Source organism: Oryctolagus cuniculus, chromosome 7 (assembly GCF_051225735.1).
Source record: "Oryctolagus cuniculus isolate XC-2025 breed Fujian yellow rabbit chromosome 7, ASM5122573v1, whole genome shotgun sequence".
Lineage (NCBI taxonomy): Eukaryota > Metazoa > Chordata > Mammalia > Lagomorpha > Leporidae > Oryctolagus > Oryctolagus cuniculus.
The window spans coordinates 94,341,283-94,359,552 of record NC_142873.1 but is presented as its reverse complement, the minus strand read 5'-3'; the positions used below and the strand labels follow the sequence as shown (position 1 = coordinate 94,359,552).

The 18,270-nt window shown below is 45.2% G+C and overlaps 1 protein-coding gene across 5 annotated transcripts in view; it reads left to right on the top strand.

The window, feature by feature from the left end:
- Positions 1-469: 469 nt before the first annotated feature.
- The window catches only part of GIPC2 (GIPC PDZ domain containing family member 2), a 102,340-nt gene continuing 84,539 nt past the window's right edge, over positions 470-18,270 (top strand). For all 5 annotated transcript variants that reach the window (XM_051857580.3, XM_089300436.1, XM_089300437.1 and 2 more), the window contains exon 1: positions 470-2,355. In XM_051857580.3, coding sequence (XP_051713540.2) covers positions 2,116-2,355 — 240 coding nt within the window. In that variant the 5' untranslated portion in view covers positions 470-2,115. The remainder of the gene's footprint in view (positions 2,356-18,270) is intronic.

The following is an 18,270-nucleotide window of genomic DNA, read 5'->3' as shown; positions in this document are numbered from 1 at the left end:
CCGTGGCTCAATAGGCTAATCCTCCACCTTGCGGCTCCGGCACACCGGGTTCTAGTCCCGGTTGGGGCGCCGGATTCTGTCCCGGTTGCCCCTCTTCCAGGCCAGCTCTCTGCTATGGCCAGGGAGTGCAGTGGAGGATGGCCCAGGTGCTTGGGCCCTGCACCCCATGGGAGACCAGGAAAAAGCACCTGGATCCTGGCTCCTGCCATCGGATCAGCGTGGTGCGCCGGCTGCAGCGGCGGCCATTGGAGGGTGAACCAACGGCAAAAGGAAGACCTTTCTCTCTCTGTCTCTCTCTCTCACTGTCCACTCTGCCTGTCAAAAAAAAAAAAAAAAAAAAAAAAAGATTGAATTGATGTGAGAGGTGAGGGAAAAGGAGAAAGTGTAGTATGCTGACTCAGTGGTGTCTGGTTTCAGCAACTAAGTACTTGGAGGTCCTATTTACTCCAGCTGGGAGTGAAAAAAAAAAAGAGAAAAGACACATTCAGAAGAAGTAATGAAGTCAGTTTTGTGCAATCTCAATTGAGTTTTCCGCAGTGCATTCTGTTCCTGGTGGACTGAGCTGGAGATACTGATTTGGTGGTAGTCAACATCTGAGAAGCTCAGTGAGTACTGGTTGTAGTCATTCAGGAAGAACATATAGGATAAAAAGAGATGGCCAAGGTAAAGGGATAGAAGATGTTCGTAAGGAGTTGGGGAAAGTAAGGATGCCCAAAGGAGGAAAATACAAGAATGAAATAGTCCATGCAATCAGATGCGCTTAAAGATCTAGCAACATAAAGACTGAGAAGAGTCCATTGTATGTGGTAATTAAGGTGTCCGGACAATAGCACTGTGCAATTTCAGTGGATTGTGGGGAGGGGATGGGAGTGGGGAGCAAAGTGTAATCACAGGTCTAAATGCAAAGAGGAAGTGAGGAAATGCAGCTAATATAAAGACTGTCGCTTTGCTATGAAATATGTAGCCAGAGGGGACTGCAAAAATGGAGGACCTAATAAAAAAAAGTGACAGTGTGTCCTTCAGTGGTACCAGGTGGGAAGGGAAAGGAGAGTCAACAGGTAGCTTTAAAACAGCGATCCTCGGAGCAGGTGCACGTCCCAGTCCTTAAGCCGCCAATTAGGGTGCTCACAGTCCAGATGGGAGAACCTGGGTTCAATTCCTGGGCTCGCTAATGTGGACTCGGAGGCAGCAGGTGTTGGCTCAAATGATTCGGTTTCTGACACCCACGTTGGAGACAGTGATTCGGTTCCCTGGGGACATTTGTGGACCTGAACAAGCAGATGGGGGGGCTCTCTCTGTGTCTCTTTCTCTGCCACTCAAACAAGCAAATAAGATCTTCGAGAGTTGTTCAGATCAAGGGTCAAACGAAAAGAACTCCTTGCAACTTGAAAGGAAGGGGTGGAGTTAGGTCAGGGGTGGGGAATCCAGGGAGCTTGCACTGCTCTTGGAGTGTTCTCTGCAGCCGGAGGAGGTGTGGCCAGTGACCTGGGGGAGTGCTGAACGAGGCTGGAGAGACAGCCGCCCAGGAGAAAGTAGAGGATTCCCGAAAGGTGCGCGCGGCGCCACTCTCCAGGATCTGTGGCTTCCCTTCCCCCTCGGTCCTGCCGGGTGTAAAGCGCAGAGGAGGCAAAGGAAAGAAGGTTGACTCCTCCTGTACTTAAAACCCTGTTCCCCAAGGTGTGTGGCCGACAGTGTGAGTGCCTGCTGCAGATTTGTGAAAAGCACCGAGGGGCCGACGTTTTTGTCTTAGGGTTCCTCAGCTTCGGCGTCCAGAGGACTTCACGGAAATAGAGTTCGAGTCTTTTTTTTTTTTTTTTTTAAACAGGGAGCAGGGATAAGCCAGGAGCTGAGCGGGGTGTGAAGGACCGAGCATAAGTTTCTTCTCTCCAAAGCCACCTCCACGGAGGGCGCGCGGCCGCTCACCTTCCTACGTCTGCTCCTCCGGGGGGAGGAGAGGGCCCGACCCGGCGCCTCCAGGCGGAAGCGCCGTTGCCATTGGCCCCGCGGCGGATTTTACCTGTGCGGAGCCCCGGGGCCCAGAGCTCAAAGTCCGCGGCTCGGACTAGGAGGCGGCGGCGGGCTGCGCAGGTGGGCCCACGCCCTCAGCCAGGCAAGATGCCCCTGGGGCTGCGGGGAAAGAAGAAGCCCAAGTCCAAGGAGACCGCCCCGCTGGTGGAGGGCGAGGTGGCGGGCGCGAGCGTCGGGAGCCTCCCGGGCCCCCCAGCGCCGCCTCGCAAGCTGGTCTTCCACGCGCAGCTGGCGCACGGCAGCGCCACGGGCCGGGTGGAGAATTTCTCCAGCATCCGGGAGCTCTACACTAAGATCGCCGACGTGTTTGACATCTCGCCGTCCGAGGTAAGAGGCCAGGTGCTCAGCCTCGCCCGCCCGCTTCCTGCCTCCCTGCGGCACTGTTTGAAATCGGCCGGGGCTCGGTTGCAGTACTGGACCCGCCGGGAGCGTCCCAGGGGCAGAGAGTGGGCCTTGAGGCGAAGGGACGGTGTGAGTCCCTTCGCTTTGCCTCATGCTCGTGGCTCTGGCCTCTGGGAAGCAGGGGCCACTCGCCCTTTCTTCCCCATGCAAATGAGTTTGCTGCAGGTGCCCACCGTCCAGGGTCTGACACCTTCGCAGAGTAAAAAACTGCTGGACAAATTAACACCTCCGTGTCATCTGGACTTCAGTCTCCGGTTTCTTCTGCAGACGCTGGGCGTGTCCCCAGCTGTCCGGGCGGGGATTGGAAGGGCCTTCCTGGGGACACTGGACCGAGGCCCACTTTGCCTCTCCTCTGTCGCTTCCCACGTCGTCGCTAAGAAACCCTCTGGTTGTACCTTGGTGGTGTTTCCCAATTTAAAAAGCTGGGCTGTTGTCCCAAGGGTGAATAACTTGGAGAATTAACCATATAGGATTACCTCACACAATTTTCGTGAGGTAACCTCCAACTTTTACATCATATCCGTGTGAAAGGAATTGACATTTGCTTAAATTGGATTGTGTACCTGCCTGGAACTGGAGTTTGATAGAAGTTTGATCTCAGAAGCACTAGTTTATGTGACCATTTATCCTCACCCAAGTGAACTGAAAAGGCAGGTATGAGAAGTTAGCCCAAGAAAATGTTTCATCCGTATTTGTAGGAAAAGTTGCTGGATTTCGTTGCTCTGGACTCCCAGAGTGGAGAGAGCCACCTTTGACTGGCATAGACTGGCATCTGGATATCTGTTTTTAATTAGTTGTTTGTCAGGCCCCCTCCCCTCACCCCAGGTGAAATTGAGGTCAAGGCCAAATTTTAAGACTTGATGAAAGAGAGCCTCAAGTGTAACTCATTGCTCTTTCAGGGTTCCCAGGCACTAGGAGGAGAGTCACAAATCCATTTTGTGAATCATGTATACTGCCTTGGATATTAATACTACTTTACATTCGTATAGGATTTTTCAATTCAAAAAGCTGTTTCACTGAATAGTTTCCTTTGATCCTCTCTAGGGAAAGTCAATGGCAGGTTAACTGCATTACCCTTGGATGTGGAGCCAAGTTCTACATTTACTAGCTGTGTGGTCAAGTGGAACTTCTCTCAGTTTCATCCACCTATAAAATGGAGATAAGAGGATGTTGTAAAGACCAGAGTCCATATAGAAGCCTATCAGAGGGCCGGCGCCGCGGCTCACTAGGCTAATCCTCCGCCTAGCGGCGCCGGCACACCGGGTTCTAGTCCCGGTTGGGGCGCCAGATTCTGTCCCGGTTGCCCCTCTTCCAGGCCAGCTCTGCTGTGGCCCGGGAGTGCAGTGGAGGATGGCCCAGGTGCTTGGGCCCTGCACCCCATGGGAGACCAGGAAAAGCACCTGGCTCCTGGCTCCTGCCATCGGATCAGCGCGGTGCGCCGGCCGCAGCGCGCCGGCCGCGGCGGCCATTGGAGGGTGAACCAACGGCAAAAAGGAAGACCTTTCTCTCTGTCTCTCTCTCTCACTGTCCACTCTGCCTGTCAAAAAATAAAATAAAAAAAAAAAAAAAAAAAAAGAGAAGCCTATCAGAGTGCATGGTATATGGTTCAGTGCTTAATAAATTGCAGCTAATCTTATTAATACCTAAAAGTTAAATGAGGGACGGAGGTGCAAAGTGGTTGGGCCTTGGCCAAGAACACATAGCTGGTTTCTAAACTACTGAGTGTTTTAGCATACTTAACTGACAACTTAAATGTCTCTCCTATAGCCAGGGACTCCAGTCATTGTCATATGTCTATTACATGATAGTATTCTGAGCTCACAATACATGATTTTATTCAATCCTCTTAATCCTTAAGAAGTAGCCTTATTAACATCCTTGCTTCCTAGAGAAGAATCTCAGGCTTTGAGATTTATGACTTTTTCAAAATTATACAAAGTTAAGTGGCAGAGCCTGGATTTAAGGTTTTAGTTTTCTTCTTACTCCATATTCCATGAAGCTATATTGCTTCCCAAATTTTCCAGTCTCTTAGTAATAGCTTGGCAGCCATGTTCAATATTTTCAATTTCCAGCGGCAAGAGAAAATTTCAGGATCATAAATATCGGGTATTTTGATGTGTCCTATCAAAGTTCATAAATACATTAGAGGTAGTTATAAGGGTATAAATAGCACTACATGAAGACTTACATATTCTTTACTGAGGAGAAAAATGAAGGGATTTTGATATCAGATGGAGTAGGTTCAGGAAAACTTACTGGGAACCCATAATGTTCCCACAACTGTGCTAGACATGTCAGTTCACAGTGTGGCCACTCTTCTCATCAAATTCTTCCTGTTTTACAGTTGAGCTTTGGGAGACTCTAAGAAAGTAAGCAGCTTGCCCGGTCACTGGACTGGAATGCAGCAGACCCAGAATTTTTCTTTATAAAAGATGTTATTTATTTATTTGAAAGGCAGAGTGACAGAGGAGACACACACACACACACACACTCACACACCCACACACTCACACACACACAGATCTTCCATCCATTGGTTCACTCCCCAGTAGCTGCAACAAGCTGGGAGCCTGGAACTCCATCTGGGTCTCCTATGTGGGTGGTAGGGTTCCAAGCAGTTGGGCCATCTTCCATTGCTTTCCCAGGTGAATTAGCAGGGAGCTGGATCGGAAGTGGAGTAGTCAAGACTCTAACCAGTGCTTATATGGGATGGATGCCTGTGTTGCAGGCAGCTTAACTCACTTGGGCCACAATCCTGGTCCTACAGAGTCAGAGTTTGAATTCAGACTTCCTGGTTCCAAGTCTGTTCCACAGAGGTGAGGAGATTCTTGGTAACTGCATTCAAATTCCAAATACAAGCCTGGAAAAACTTGTTTTTGTATAATTTTTTTGCTCAACCACAAAAATAATTATTGCCTCAAAAAATGACACTGACAGTTGTGGATTTCAACTATTTAGTGGTCCCTGAAGGAAGATGCTGATGTTGGCTGTGACTCACTTATGTTTTGTTACCAGGCAGGGAGACAGGCAAGCAGGCGGGTGCTGTTTATTGTGATCACTACATTGAAACAGATGGTCAATTATGCAAAAATCTTATATCTGATGTCTTTTTTTAAAGCAACTAAATGAGCAATTTAGCAAAAAGAAAAAAGAAAGTAAATTAATCTCATCTAAAAGAACAGTTATAAATGCAGGGATACTTTTCCAGAAAGTTTAATGCTATCTTAAAAAATATTCAGGTTACATAAAAGAGTTGTCATTATTTATGACTTTCACTCTTGAGTACTAGTCATAAATTTTATTGAACAGACTTTTGAATATTTAATTGCTATAGTTGTTTGGCAAGTAATTTATTTTTTGTTTTTTAAAGCTTTTATTTAATGAATACAATTTTCATAGGTACAACTTTAGGAATATAGTGATTTCCCCCCACCCCATACCCACCCTCCCTCCCCAACTCCCATCTTACTTCCTACTCCCTCTCCCATCCCATTCTTCTTTAAGATTAATTTTTAATTAATTTTATATACAGAAGACCAACTCTATACTAAGTAAAGATTTCAACAGTTTGCACACACACACACACACAATGTAAAAAGTACTATTTGAGAACAAGTTTTGCAGTTAGTTCTCATAGTACAACTCATTGAGGGCAGAGGTCCTACATGGGGAGTAACTGCACAGTGACTCCTGTTGTTACTTTAACAATTAACACTCTTATTTATTGACCTCAGTGATTACCCAAGGCTCTTTGACTAGTAATTTGTACGTTGATATGTTTTCTTAGCTTCATTCTGTATTATAATGAAAGATTATAGGAAAAGATAATGACTTTGAAGGCTTTTTAAGAAATAAATCAGTTTTGTAGTTAGAAACTTTAAATGTCCAGAAACTAGGGACTCAGACTTAATTTCTTTACAGAATTCAGAAATTATTTCCTTTGATTTGGTCCCTTATGCTTGGGACCAAAGTGTTTTAGATTTTGGAATTTTTCATATACATGATGTGATATCTTGGGGATGGCACCAAGTCTAAACACAAGGCTTATTTAGGTGTCATAATCAACTTAGATACATATTCTAAAGGTAATTTTTTAATAAAAGATTTACTTATTTATTTGAAAGGTTGAGTTAAAGAGAGAGAGAGGGAGAGAGGGGTCTACCATCAATGGTTCATATCGCCAAAAACTCACAACAGCTAGGGCTGGACCAGGCTGAAGCCAGGAGCCAAGAATCCTGCCTGATAGCCGGTGCTGTGGCTCAATAGGCTAATCCTCCTCCTGCAGCGCCAGCACACTGGGTTCTAGTCCCGGTCAGGGTGCCGGATTCTGTCCCAGTTGCTCCTCTTCCTGTCTAGCTCTCTGCTGTGGCCCGGGAAGGCAGTGGAGGATGGCCCAAGTGCTTGGGCCCTGCACCTGCATGGGAGACCAGGAGAAGCATCTGGCTCTTGGCTTTGGATTGTTGCGGTGCACTGGCCGCAGCGGCCATTGTGGGGTGAACCAACGGAAAAGGACGACCTTTCTCTCTGTGTCTCTCTCTATCCACTCTGCCTGTAAAAAAAAAAAAAAAAAAAAAAAAAAAAAAAAAAAAAAAGAATCCTGTCTGGGTCTCCCATGTGAATGAAATCAAGTACTTGAACCATCATTTGCTGCCTCTCATGCACAGTGGCAGGAAGCTGGAATGGAAGCAGAGTATCCTGTACTTGAACTGTCCCCTTTAATAGGGGATGCAGGCATCCCAAGTGGCAGCTTAACCCACTGTGCCACAATGCCTACCCCGTATATAGTATTTTTAGTATGGTTATGATTTTTTTATTTGACAGATAGAGTTAGATGGTGAGAGAGAGAGACAGAAATGTCTTCCTTCCATTGGTTCACTCCCCAAATTGTTGCTCCGGCCAGAGCTATGCCGATCCGAAGCCAGGAGCGAGGTACTTATCCTGGTCTCCCACACAGGTGCGGGCACCCAAGCACTTGGGCCATTCTCCACTGCATTCCCAGGCCACAGCAGAGAGCTGGACTGGAAGAGGAGCAGCCAGGACTAGAACCCGGTGCCCATATGGGATGCCAGCGCCACAGGTGGAGGATTAACCAAGTGAGCCACGGTGCCTGCCCTATGATTTTTTTTTAAGATTTATTTATTTGAAAGGGAGAATTACAGAGAGAGGAAGTGACAGAGAGCTCTTCCATCTGCTAGTTCACTCCCCAAATGGCTGCAGTGACCAGTGCAGGGTCAGGAGATTCTTCTGGGTCTCCCATGCAGGGGCCGAAGCACTTGGGCCATCCTCTGCTGCTTCCCAGGCACATTAACAGGGAGCTGGATTGGAAGTGAAGCAGCCAGGACTTGAACCAGCACCTATACGGGATGCTGATATCGCAAGTGGTGGCTTTGCCCTCTCATCACCATGCCAGACCCTATGCTCATCTTTTCATGTGATCTGTCATATGAGGTCAGGTATGGAATTTTCTGCTTGTGGTGTCATGTTGACACCTGAAAAGTTTTGGATTTTACAGCATTTATAATTTCAAATTTTAAGATTAGGGATTTTCAACCTGTATTAATTTGTGTATGCTGTTAGATACCAAATAGCTGGTTGAATGAATAAATAAATCATTCAATGATTCATTCCCACTTTTGGCACATGAAGCAATCACATAAACCAGTGTAGTTGGGAAGCAGAAAAAGCAAGAATTATGTTTTTCATTTAAACCTCTGTAATCACAAGCATGCTATTATTTCTGTCTCTCTCTTTTTTTAGACATTTACTTAGTTATTTGAGAGGTAGGGTGGCACAGAGCGAGACAGAGACAGGTCTTCCATCTGCTAGTTCACTCCCCAAATGTCTGCAATGGCTGGAGCTGCACCAATCTGAAGCCAGAAGACGGGAGCCTCTTCCAGGTCTCCCACGTGGGTGCAAGGACTCAAGCACTTGGGCTATCTTCTCTGCTTTCCCAAGCCACAGCAGAGAGCTGATTCTGAAGAGGAGCAGCTGGGACATGAACTGGCACCCCTATGGGATCCTGGCACTGCAGGAGGAGGCTTAGCCCACTATGCCCCAATGCCAGCCCCGCTCTTATTTTTCTTCAAACAAGTAAACTAAGGGCCAGCATTGTGGCAAAGCAGGTTAAGCTGCCACTTGCAATGGCAGCATTCCATATTGGAGTGCTGGTTTCAGTAATGGCTATTTTGCTTCCAATTCAGCTTCCTGCTAATGTTCCTGATAAGGCAGCAAATGATGGTCCAAGTATATGGGTCACTGCCACCAACATGAGAGACTAGGATATTGAGGCCATTTGTGGCATGAACCAGTGAATGGAAAATATCTCTCTAGCTCTGCCTTTCAAATAAATAAATTTTTAAAAAATTAGACCAACTTTTTTTTTAAACTTTTATTTAGTAAATATAATTTTCCAAAGTACAGTTTATGGATTACAATGGCTTTTCCCCCCATAACTTCCCTCCCACCTGCACCCCTCCCATCTCCCGCTCCCTCTCCCATTCCATTCACATCAAGATTCACTTTCAATTATCTTTATATACAGAAGATCGATTTAATATATATTAAGTAAAGATTTCATCAGTTTGCACCCACACAGAACATAAAGTATAAAATACTGTGAGTACTAGTTATAGCATTAATTCACATTGGACAACACATTAAGGACAGAGATCCCACATGAGGAGTAAGTACACAGTGACTCCTGTTGTTGACTTAACAATTTGACACTCTTGTTTATGGCATCAGAAATCTCGCTAGGCTCTAGACATGAGTTTCCAAGGCTATGGAAGCCTCTTGAGTTCGCGGACTTCGATCTTATTTAAACAAGGTCATAGTCAAAGTGGAAGTTCTCTCCTCCCTTCAGAGAAAGGTACCTCCTTCTTTGATGGCCCATTCTTTCCACTGGGATCTCACTTGCAGAGACCTTTCATTTAGGTGTTTTTTTTTTTTTTTTGCCAGAGTGTCTTGGCTTTCCATGCCTAAAATACTCTCATGGGCTCTTCAGCCAGATTCGAGTGCCTTAAGGGCTGATTCTGAGGCCAGAGTGCTATTTAGGACATCTGCCATTCTACGAGTCTGCTGTGTATCCCACTTCCCATGTTGGATTGTTCTCTCCCTTTTTCATTCTATCAGTTAGTATTAGCAGACACTAGTCTTGTTTGTGTGATCCCTTTGACTCTTAGACCTATCAGTGTGACCAACTGTGAATTGAAATTGATCACTTGGACTAGTGAGATGGCATTGGTACATGCCACCTTGATGGGATTGTATTGGAATCCCCTGGCACATTTCTAACTCTACCATTTGGGGCAAGTCCAATTGAGCATGTCCCAAATTGTACATCTCCTCCCTCTCTTATTCCCACTCTTATATTTAACAGGGATCACTTTTCAGTTAAATTTCAACACCTAATAATAAATGTGTGTTGATTACAGAGTTCAACCAATAATATTAACTAGAACAAAAAAAATACTAAAAGGGTTAAAGTATTAAATTGTTCATCAACAGTAAGGGCAAGGGCTGATCAAGAAAATTAAATTAAACCAACATTTTAAAAATACTTATTTATTTATTTGAAAGGCATAGTTACAGAGAGAGGGAGAGAGAGAGGTATTCCATCCACTGGAAGAGGGCTGGGCTGGACTGGGCCAAAGCCAGGACCCAGGAGCTTCTTCCAGGTCTCCCACATGGGTGCTGGGTCCCAAGCATTTGGATCATCCTCCACCGCTTTCCCAGACATATTAGCAGAGAATTGGATCAGAAGTGGAGTAGCTGGGTCTGGAACTGGGGCCTATATGGGAGGCCAGCATTGTAGGCGGCAGCTTTACCCACTATGCCACACTGCCGGCACCCTCCCCCATCTTCTCCTGACACCTGTTCCTCTCCCCTGTGCTACCACTGCATTTCTCCTTTATAGTGAAACTCTATATAAAGTTGTTGTCTGCAGGGAGATACAGTTTGTATCTCATTTTGTGCTCAGATTCCTCCTTGGTTTCCCATCTCACTTGGAACAAAAGCCAAAACCCTATGATGGGCCCGCTGGCCCTGTCACCTCCTGCCACGTCATGGTTCCTTCTGCCCCAGCCAGTCTGGCCTGCTGGCTAGTCCTTGCATACTGGAGCCATAGGGCTTTGGCACTGGTGGTTGTCTCTGCCAGAACCTCTTCCTGCAAAATGTACTTCCTTGGGTTTGTTTAAATGTCATCTTGGTGAGGCTGGTCCTGATCATCTTGGTTGGCAGTACAGCACCCCCTATTCCCTTCTCTGCTTATTTTTTTTCTGCATAAACCACTGGCATCCTATGAATATTTACCTTGGTTGGTTATTATTTGTCCCCCTCCCCCCGACTATAAACTTGTCAAAGAAAGGATTTCTATCTTCTAATGTAGCCCCAGTGACCTAGAACTGTACCTGGAATATACTTGGAGCTCACAAACTATGTACTGGAAAGAATCCTCACATATCCAGTATGTAAAATCCTGTATTTTTATTTTTTGAAACATATTTAAAAAAAGATTTATTTGAAAGACTGAATTAGAGAGAGAGAGAGAGTACAAGTTTCATGAACTGGCTCACTCTCCAAATGGCTGCAAAGGCCAGCGTTTGGTCCAGGCTAAAGCCAGGAGCTTGGAACTCCATCCAGTCTGCCACATGGGTGGCAGGGGCCCAAGCACTTGGGCCATCTTCCACTGCTTTCCCAGGCCACAGCAGAGAGCTGGAATGAGGAGGAGCAGCAGGGACTCAGACCGGAGCTCTCATATGGGATGCTGGTGGTGTACCTGGTTTAAGCAACAACAGCTAAGAGACAGGTTAAGTGGCAGTTTAACATTGTACCACATTGCCGGCCCCCAAATCATGTATTTTTAATATCAAAGTTTAATTTTATTGTAATTATAATACCACACATAGGTATTAATTTTTTTATGTTGTACTGTGAGGAAAGAGACTGGCCTTTGATGGAAGGGATGCTGGAGAAGCATCACTCATCTTTTAAGAAATGTTAAACTCAGAAGGTATATATTTAAGGTGCACAACATGATATTTTGATATATGTAGTACAGGATTATTACAGTCAAGCTAATTAACATGTCTGTCTGAGGAATTGTGAAGTTTGAGGCTCTGTTTGCAAGCAAAGTTGCTTGCTAAATGAGAGACATGTGGAGATCTGCTTTGGGAGGCTTCCCGAGAACTGCTTTCCCTTCTCAACTTACTGGCACCAGCACTGAGCTCTTAGGAAAGTCAGTATTCTGTATTGATGTGCACTTCCGGAGAGTGGGAAATATTCTGCCGACTGTATCCCTTCCCAGCAATGCAGATAACTATGAAGTGGAACTACCATCTTCCTGATTCACAAATGAGAAATCTGGATGAATAGAACAAAGTGGGGTCACTGACTTGCATATAGGCCTCCGCCCCCAGGAAAAACAAGCCAAAGAAAATACCAAAAAAAAAAAAATGAGGGTATTTTGGGGGATCTGTTGTGAATGTTACTAGCTCTGGGGATAGCGAAGCAGACCAACCAAGTGGAGTAGAATGTGAGGAAGAGAAAAGCAGCCTGCCATCTGGGAACTGATGGGGTGCTGTGGTCAGACCACTGGTGATTCTGTTCGTTTCTTTTTTTTTTTTTTTTTTGGTATTTTATTTTAACCTAGAAACCTTTTATTTAAGATGTACAAACTTCATGCATTTCATATATACAAATTGAGGAACATAGTGATTCTTCTCACCCCACCCTCCCTCCTGCCTGCACTCCCACCCTTCTTCCTTCTCCCTCTCCTATTGCCATTCTTATTTTTCACAAAGATCTATTTTCAGTTAACTTTATACTCATAAGATTAGCCTTACACTAAGAGTTCAATAAATAGTATGAAAAACAAACAAACAGACACTGTTCCTCAACAGTTAAGACAAGGGCTGTTCAAAACAGTGGCATCTCAAGTTCAATTTTACTTCTTTAGATTACCTTTTAGATATTCTATTAGTTACCACTGATTGTGTTAATTTCTTCCCACCTTATGGATACAATACGTTTGGTAAGGGGTGTGGTCATAGAATCACCCCCACTTTCTGATACCTCCCTATCTAGAGGAAACGCATGCTTCCTTGAACTTTCTCCCAAATCATTTACCCCAATCCAGCCTTCCTAACACTCTCCCTGAGATTCCCAGGCTGTCTCCCTGTAGTTATTGCCCTGTGGAAGTCCCACCTGTACTTTATTACAAGGAGCAATGAACTTCAGGTGATAATTCCTGGTAGTCTTTGGTTGGGGATTATTGATAGTCATCACTGCTGAGTTATTACAGTGCAGATGATGAAGAGGCACCGTGAATTTGGTTTCTTTCACTCTGCCCATGCTCTATTTTAATATTCTGGTGCTCTCATCATACCAAACTCCTCACAAACTTTCAGGGCTCTCAGTCACTTATGAACAACTCCTGCTAGCCAAATAAGGGTCTCATATTGTGCCTCTTGAGTTTCTCCCCTTCTGTTCCAGTCTTACCCCTTAACAGTCTCCTCTTCACATTCCAGAATATTTAACTGTTTCATTTTTCTGTGCCTTTTCACCTGGTGTTCTTTGATTCAGTCTTGCCCACTGACCTTTCTAGTTTCTGTTATTTCCTCTGAGAAATCTTTCCTATGAACCCAATTCACTATTGCATGATTTCTAACATAGCATTAACACACTTAATTGAATCTAATTACTCCTCTATCTCTTCCTGAAGGCTAGATCTCTTCGGTTTTAAATATCTCATTCCCTGAGTCACTGTATCATTTAGCTCTTTCATAAAAGTTTGGTAAATAGGGGCTGGTATTGTGGCACAGTGGATTAGGCCACTACCTGCCATGCTGGCATCCCATATGAGCGCTGGTTTGAATACCAGCTGATCCTCTTCTGCTCCAGCTCCCTGCTAATGTGTCTGGGAAAGCAGCGGAAGATGGTTTCAAGTGCTTGGCCCTCAGAGCTTCTGGCTCCTGTCTGGCCCAACCATGATGGCATTGTGGCCACATGGAAAGTGAACCACGGATTGAAGATTTCTTCCTCTCTGTGTTGCCCTCTCTGTAACTCTGCCTTTGATATAAATAAATCTTTAAACAAGTTTGCTAAATAAAAGTAGATAATGGACAATAGTGGAAGCTGAACAGAAGAGGTAGATAGTAGTGAGACTGTAAACATCCTTAAAGTTGTAGGAATTTTATTCTGAAGGCAATGAGATTAACTCAGATGTTTTCAGAAGAGGCAATGCCCCCTAACTCATGTTTTATACAGTGGAAGCACAATCATTCATTATATATTATATATGTATATATAAATATATATTTATATTTATTTTATATTTATATATATATTTGGATTTATTTATTTATTTGAAAGGCAGAGTTACAGAGAGAGAGGGAGAAACAAAGAGATAAGGAGAAATCTTTCATCTGCTGGTTCACTCCCCTGATGGCTGCAATGGCCCGGGCTGGGCCAGGCAGAAACCAGGAGCCTGGAACTTCTTCTGGATCTCCCATATGGGTGGCAGGGGCCTAAGCACATGGGCCACCATCTGCTGCTTTAGCAGGGAGCTGGATTTTAAGTGGGGAGCAGCTAGAACTTGAACCTGTGTCCATATGGGATGCCGGCAGTGGTTAACCTGCTGTGCTGCAATACCTGCCCCTCATTATATATTCTTTGCAGACAATGTTTAGTTTAAATTGAATATCATGAAGTTTTCTGAATTTGCAAAGTGCCATCTGAGAAATTATAAATGTATTACAGTCATTATATATGCTTAATATTCTCCCATGAGTATCAGCCTTATTTTTGTATAGAAATTTCAAGCATGAGAAACATGACTCATTCAACCCAGCTGCCTTGTGGACCTCATTGCTACCAGGAAGGTAAAACTAGATTAAGACAGTTTCTTCTAGTGCTGGAAGTCCCCTGAAGTAGGTATATGAACAACCCTAGGATAAAGTCCACACCTGGGCAGAGGTGATTTCTGAGTCTGATTTCTGTGGCTGTAACTTATATACTGCAGACTGGGTAAAGTACACAAAATAGAAGTGCATTTGGCTCGTGGTACTGGAGGCTGGGAAGTCCAAGAGCGTGCTGCTGGGATCTGCTCAGCATCTGGTGAGGGCCCTCTTGCAGGTAGGGACTCTCTGTAGAGTCCAGAAGAGGCACAGGGTGTTACATAGTGAGACACAGCAAGCTTGTTCCTATCAAGCCACTTCATGCAGCAGTCTTAGGGCCCCCTCCCTCGTGATCTCATCTGACCCTAATGACCTCCCAAAGGCCCGCCTTCCAGTGCTATTGGTATATGGCTTTGGGCGTTAAGTTTCAGCTTGAATGTTGGAGGGGACAAACACTGAGACCATCACGTTCTGCCCCTCACCCCTCAAAACTCACGTCTTTTCACATACAAAATACATTCATTCAGTCCCAATAGTGCTAAAGTCGTAACTAGCACCAACTCGGAAGTCCAAAGTCCAGGCTCCTCTGAATCAGATATGGGTGAGACTCAAAGCCTATCTGAGGCCAAATTACTGCATCTGTGAGCCTGTAAAATCAAGCAAGGTATCTCCTTGCAAAATACACAGGGTAAACATTTCTGTTCCAGTAGGGGAAAAATAGGCAAAAGGAAAGGAGTAACAGGCCTCGTGTAAGTTGAAAGCCACATTAAGTTTTAAGGCTCTATAAAGTGCCTTGACTCCAGGTCCTGCTTCCTGGATATACTGGGGTGGGGTCGAGCCTCCAAAGACCCTGGGGGGGGTCTCATCTCCAGGTCTTTGCTGGTCACAGTCACTTCCACAGGCTGCCTGTGGCTTTCTCAGGCTGGTGGTTCTCCCTGGTAGCTCTAGAGTTATGACTTCTTGGTGTCTGTCCCATCCCTGCAGTTCCACTAGGCATCGCCCTGGTCGGGGCTTTCTGTGCAGTTTGAGATAGCCTTTGAAATGCAAGGGGAGGCCACCGTGACCACACAGCTCTTAGATTATGTGTGCCTGCAGAATTAGCACCACGTGAGTGCTGCCAGGGTTTATGACTTGCACTCTCTGGGGCAATGGGTTGAGCTTCACCTGGGGCTGCTTGAGCCGCAGCTGGAGTGGCTGGGGAGTGCTGCGACAGAATCCAGGAAGCAACAACTTGAGGTGGGCCTGGGCAGTGGGTTAGGAGAGGATACTCAGGGCTTCTCCCTCAAAACCATTCTGTCCTCTTGGAGCTCTGGGCCTGTGATGGGGGGGAACAGCCTTGAAGGTCTTTGAAATGCTTTTGGGGTAAACCCCTTAGCAAATGGTCACTTAGCCACACTCTTGGTTTATTTCCTGAAATTGTCCTCATATTCTCTACCACATGCTCAGGCTGAAAATTTTCCAAATTTTTCTACCCTGCTTTCTTTTAATTTATAAACTCTACCCTGAGTCATCGCTTTGCTCTGATGTTTCACTGTGAGCTGTTAAAAGTAGCCAGGCAACGACCTGAATGCTTTGCTGTTTAGAAATTTGTTTTGCCAGATACTCTAACTCATCACTCTTAAATTCCACCTTCCTTAAAGCCTTCAGGCATGGACTGAGTTTAGCCAAGTTCTTTCCTCCTTTACAGCAAGGGTGGCCATTGCTCCAGTTTCCAAAACCTTGTTCCTCAGTTCCATCTGAGACCTCATCAGAGTGGCCTGCACCTGTCTGTGTGTCTGAGCATGACTGCTTGAGAAATAAGAAGTTCCAGACTTCCCTTGGTCTCCTTGTCTTCTTCTGAGCCCTCACCAGTCTCAACCTCAGTCTTCTATTCATGGCAATATAGGATTTTTCTAGTCTGCTCTTCCAAATTCTACCAGCCTGTGTCCATTTCCCCATCCCAAAGCTGGTTCTGCAAGTTCAAGTATTCATAATTAGCAGTAGCTCCACTGCTTGGCACCAGTTTTCTGTCTTAATCTGTTTTCTGTTGGCTATAACTGAATACCACAGACTGCATAATTTGTAAATAATAGAGGTTCATTGATTCATGGTTCTGGAGGCTGGCAGGACCAAGAGCATGGCTGTGGCATCTGACAGCATCTATGAGTTCCTTCCCTCTTACTGGTGGGACGCTCTGCAGAGGCCCGAGGTCTCAACAGGGCATCACATAGGGAGCCGTAATGGGCTTGCTAACTTGTCTCTCTTCTTGTTGAGCCACTGATCCAGTCATGGGGGCCCCACTCTCGTTGCCTTATCTAATCCTAATTATTTCCCAAAGGCTCCACCTCCCAATGCCATTAACATAGGCTTTGAAGATTGTGTTTCCACGTGAACTTTGAAGTGCATATGTACCTAACCCAAAGCAGGTTGATACCTCTTCCAGATCCTGCTACCTTTTGGGGTTGTGGTTGATCCTTTCAGCTCCTTTCACCTTCTGCTATCACTCCACTCATCCTAAGTAGAATGAAAGGCTTTTGCAAGTTGCAGGAGATGGAGACATGTGAGTTACCTTGTGTAGTTTGTACCTATGCACATGTGTCTGATCAAACTGTTATAACAAACTAAATAGAGCAAGAAGTTCATAAACATTAGAAATTTATGTCTTACGTTTCTGAAGGCTGGGAAGCCCTAGACCATGTGTTGGCCAATTTGGTTTCAGCTGAGAGCCTACTTTGTGGTTCCTAGGTGCTGTCTTGTAGAAGCCTCATGTGGCAGAAGGGTTGCAGTTGCTCTCTGGGGCCTCATCTATAAGGATGCTAATCCCAGTCATAAAGTCTTCATGCTCATTAGACTACAGCCCCAAATATTATCGCCATGAGGATTAAGATTTCAACATATAAATCTCAGAAGAACACAAATATTCAGTCTACAGCAATATGTGCTTGTTTATGTTATTAGGGCGTACAGGGAGGTGAGGAAGCTTCCGCAGCTGTGTATTCAGAGTCTATGAACAGCTGGAACACTGAGCTCCTCTCTGGGTTGAAGCCTTAGCTCTAGGGTCTGGGAAACCAAAGGAGAGTCCAGTGGTCCTTCACCTTCCCTCTCAGCCCCTCTCTTGCTACTTCTTTCACTCCACTGATTCCCTCCTCGTTTTCTTGACTTTGCTCCTCTGAGGCCTTGATTGCCTTATTTTTCTGTGCCTTTGTGTTTCTTTGCCTCTCACTGTCTGTGCCCTCTGTGGGTCTCAAGTCAGACTCCCTAAGAGGAAACCTGTGTGTCAGGGGACACAGAATGGGTGGAACAGGACCCTTGGGTCTGTGGGTCAGGGACTCATCTCTGGCTTCACCTTTAGGGTCCTGAGGCACCACGGCAGGTGAATGGTGTAAGGAGTCCCACAGGAGAGGACTATGGACATGTCAGGCATTTTGAGATTTATTTGAATTAGGGGAAGGTAGATACCATCCATGCTTGTCTAGAACATGACTCTATTTGCAGTTCGCGATGACTTTTATGTGTTGTTCTCCCTTCCATCTGGAAATCTTTCCTCTCCCCTTTTCATGTTAACCCCTACTGATGTTAGAGTTGCTACCAAAGCTTTCTACCCCAGGACAGAGCCTCTCCTCTGAGCTTCCATAACTCCTCTCAGCCTGATTGGCAATTGCGGACTTACTGTCTGTCTCTTTGATAAGATTGAGAGCTGCTCTGGGCAGGGACTGGCAGTGAGTATGTAGTACATTTTTCTCCCACTTTTTGTTATGAAAATTGTAAATATAATACATGCAAAGGAAAGATGATAGTATAATAAATTCCTATGTGCCCAGCATCAACAGTTATCAACATTTCCCAACACTTCTTTCCATCCACCACTAAAAAGGATTTTATTAAGTAGAACACAAGTAGAGAAAAGCACTTAAGACAAATGTATTAATCTATGGATAAGTGAAAGTCAAGAAGGGATTTTTTTTTT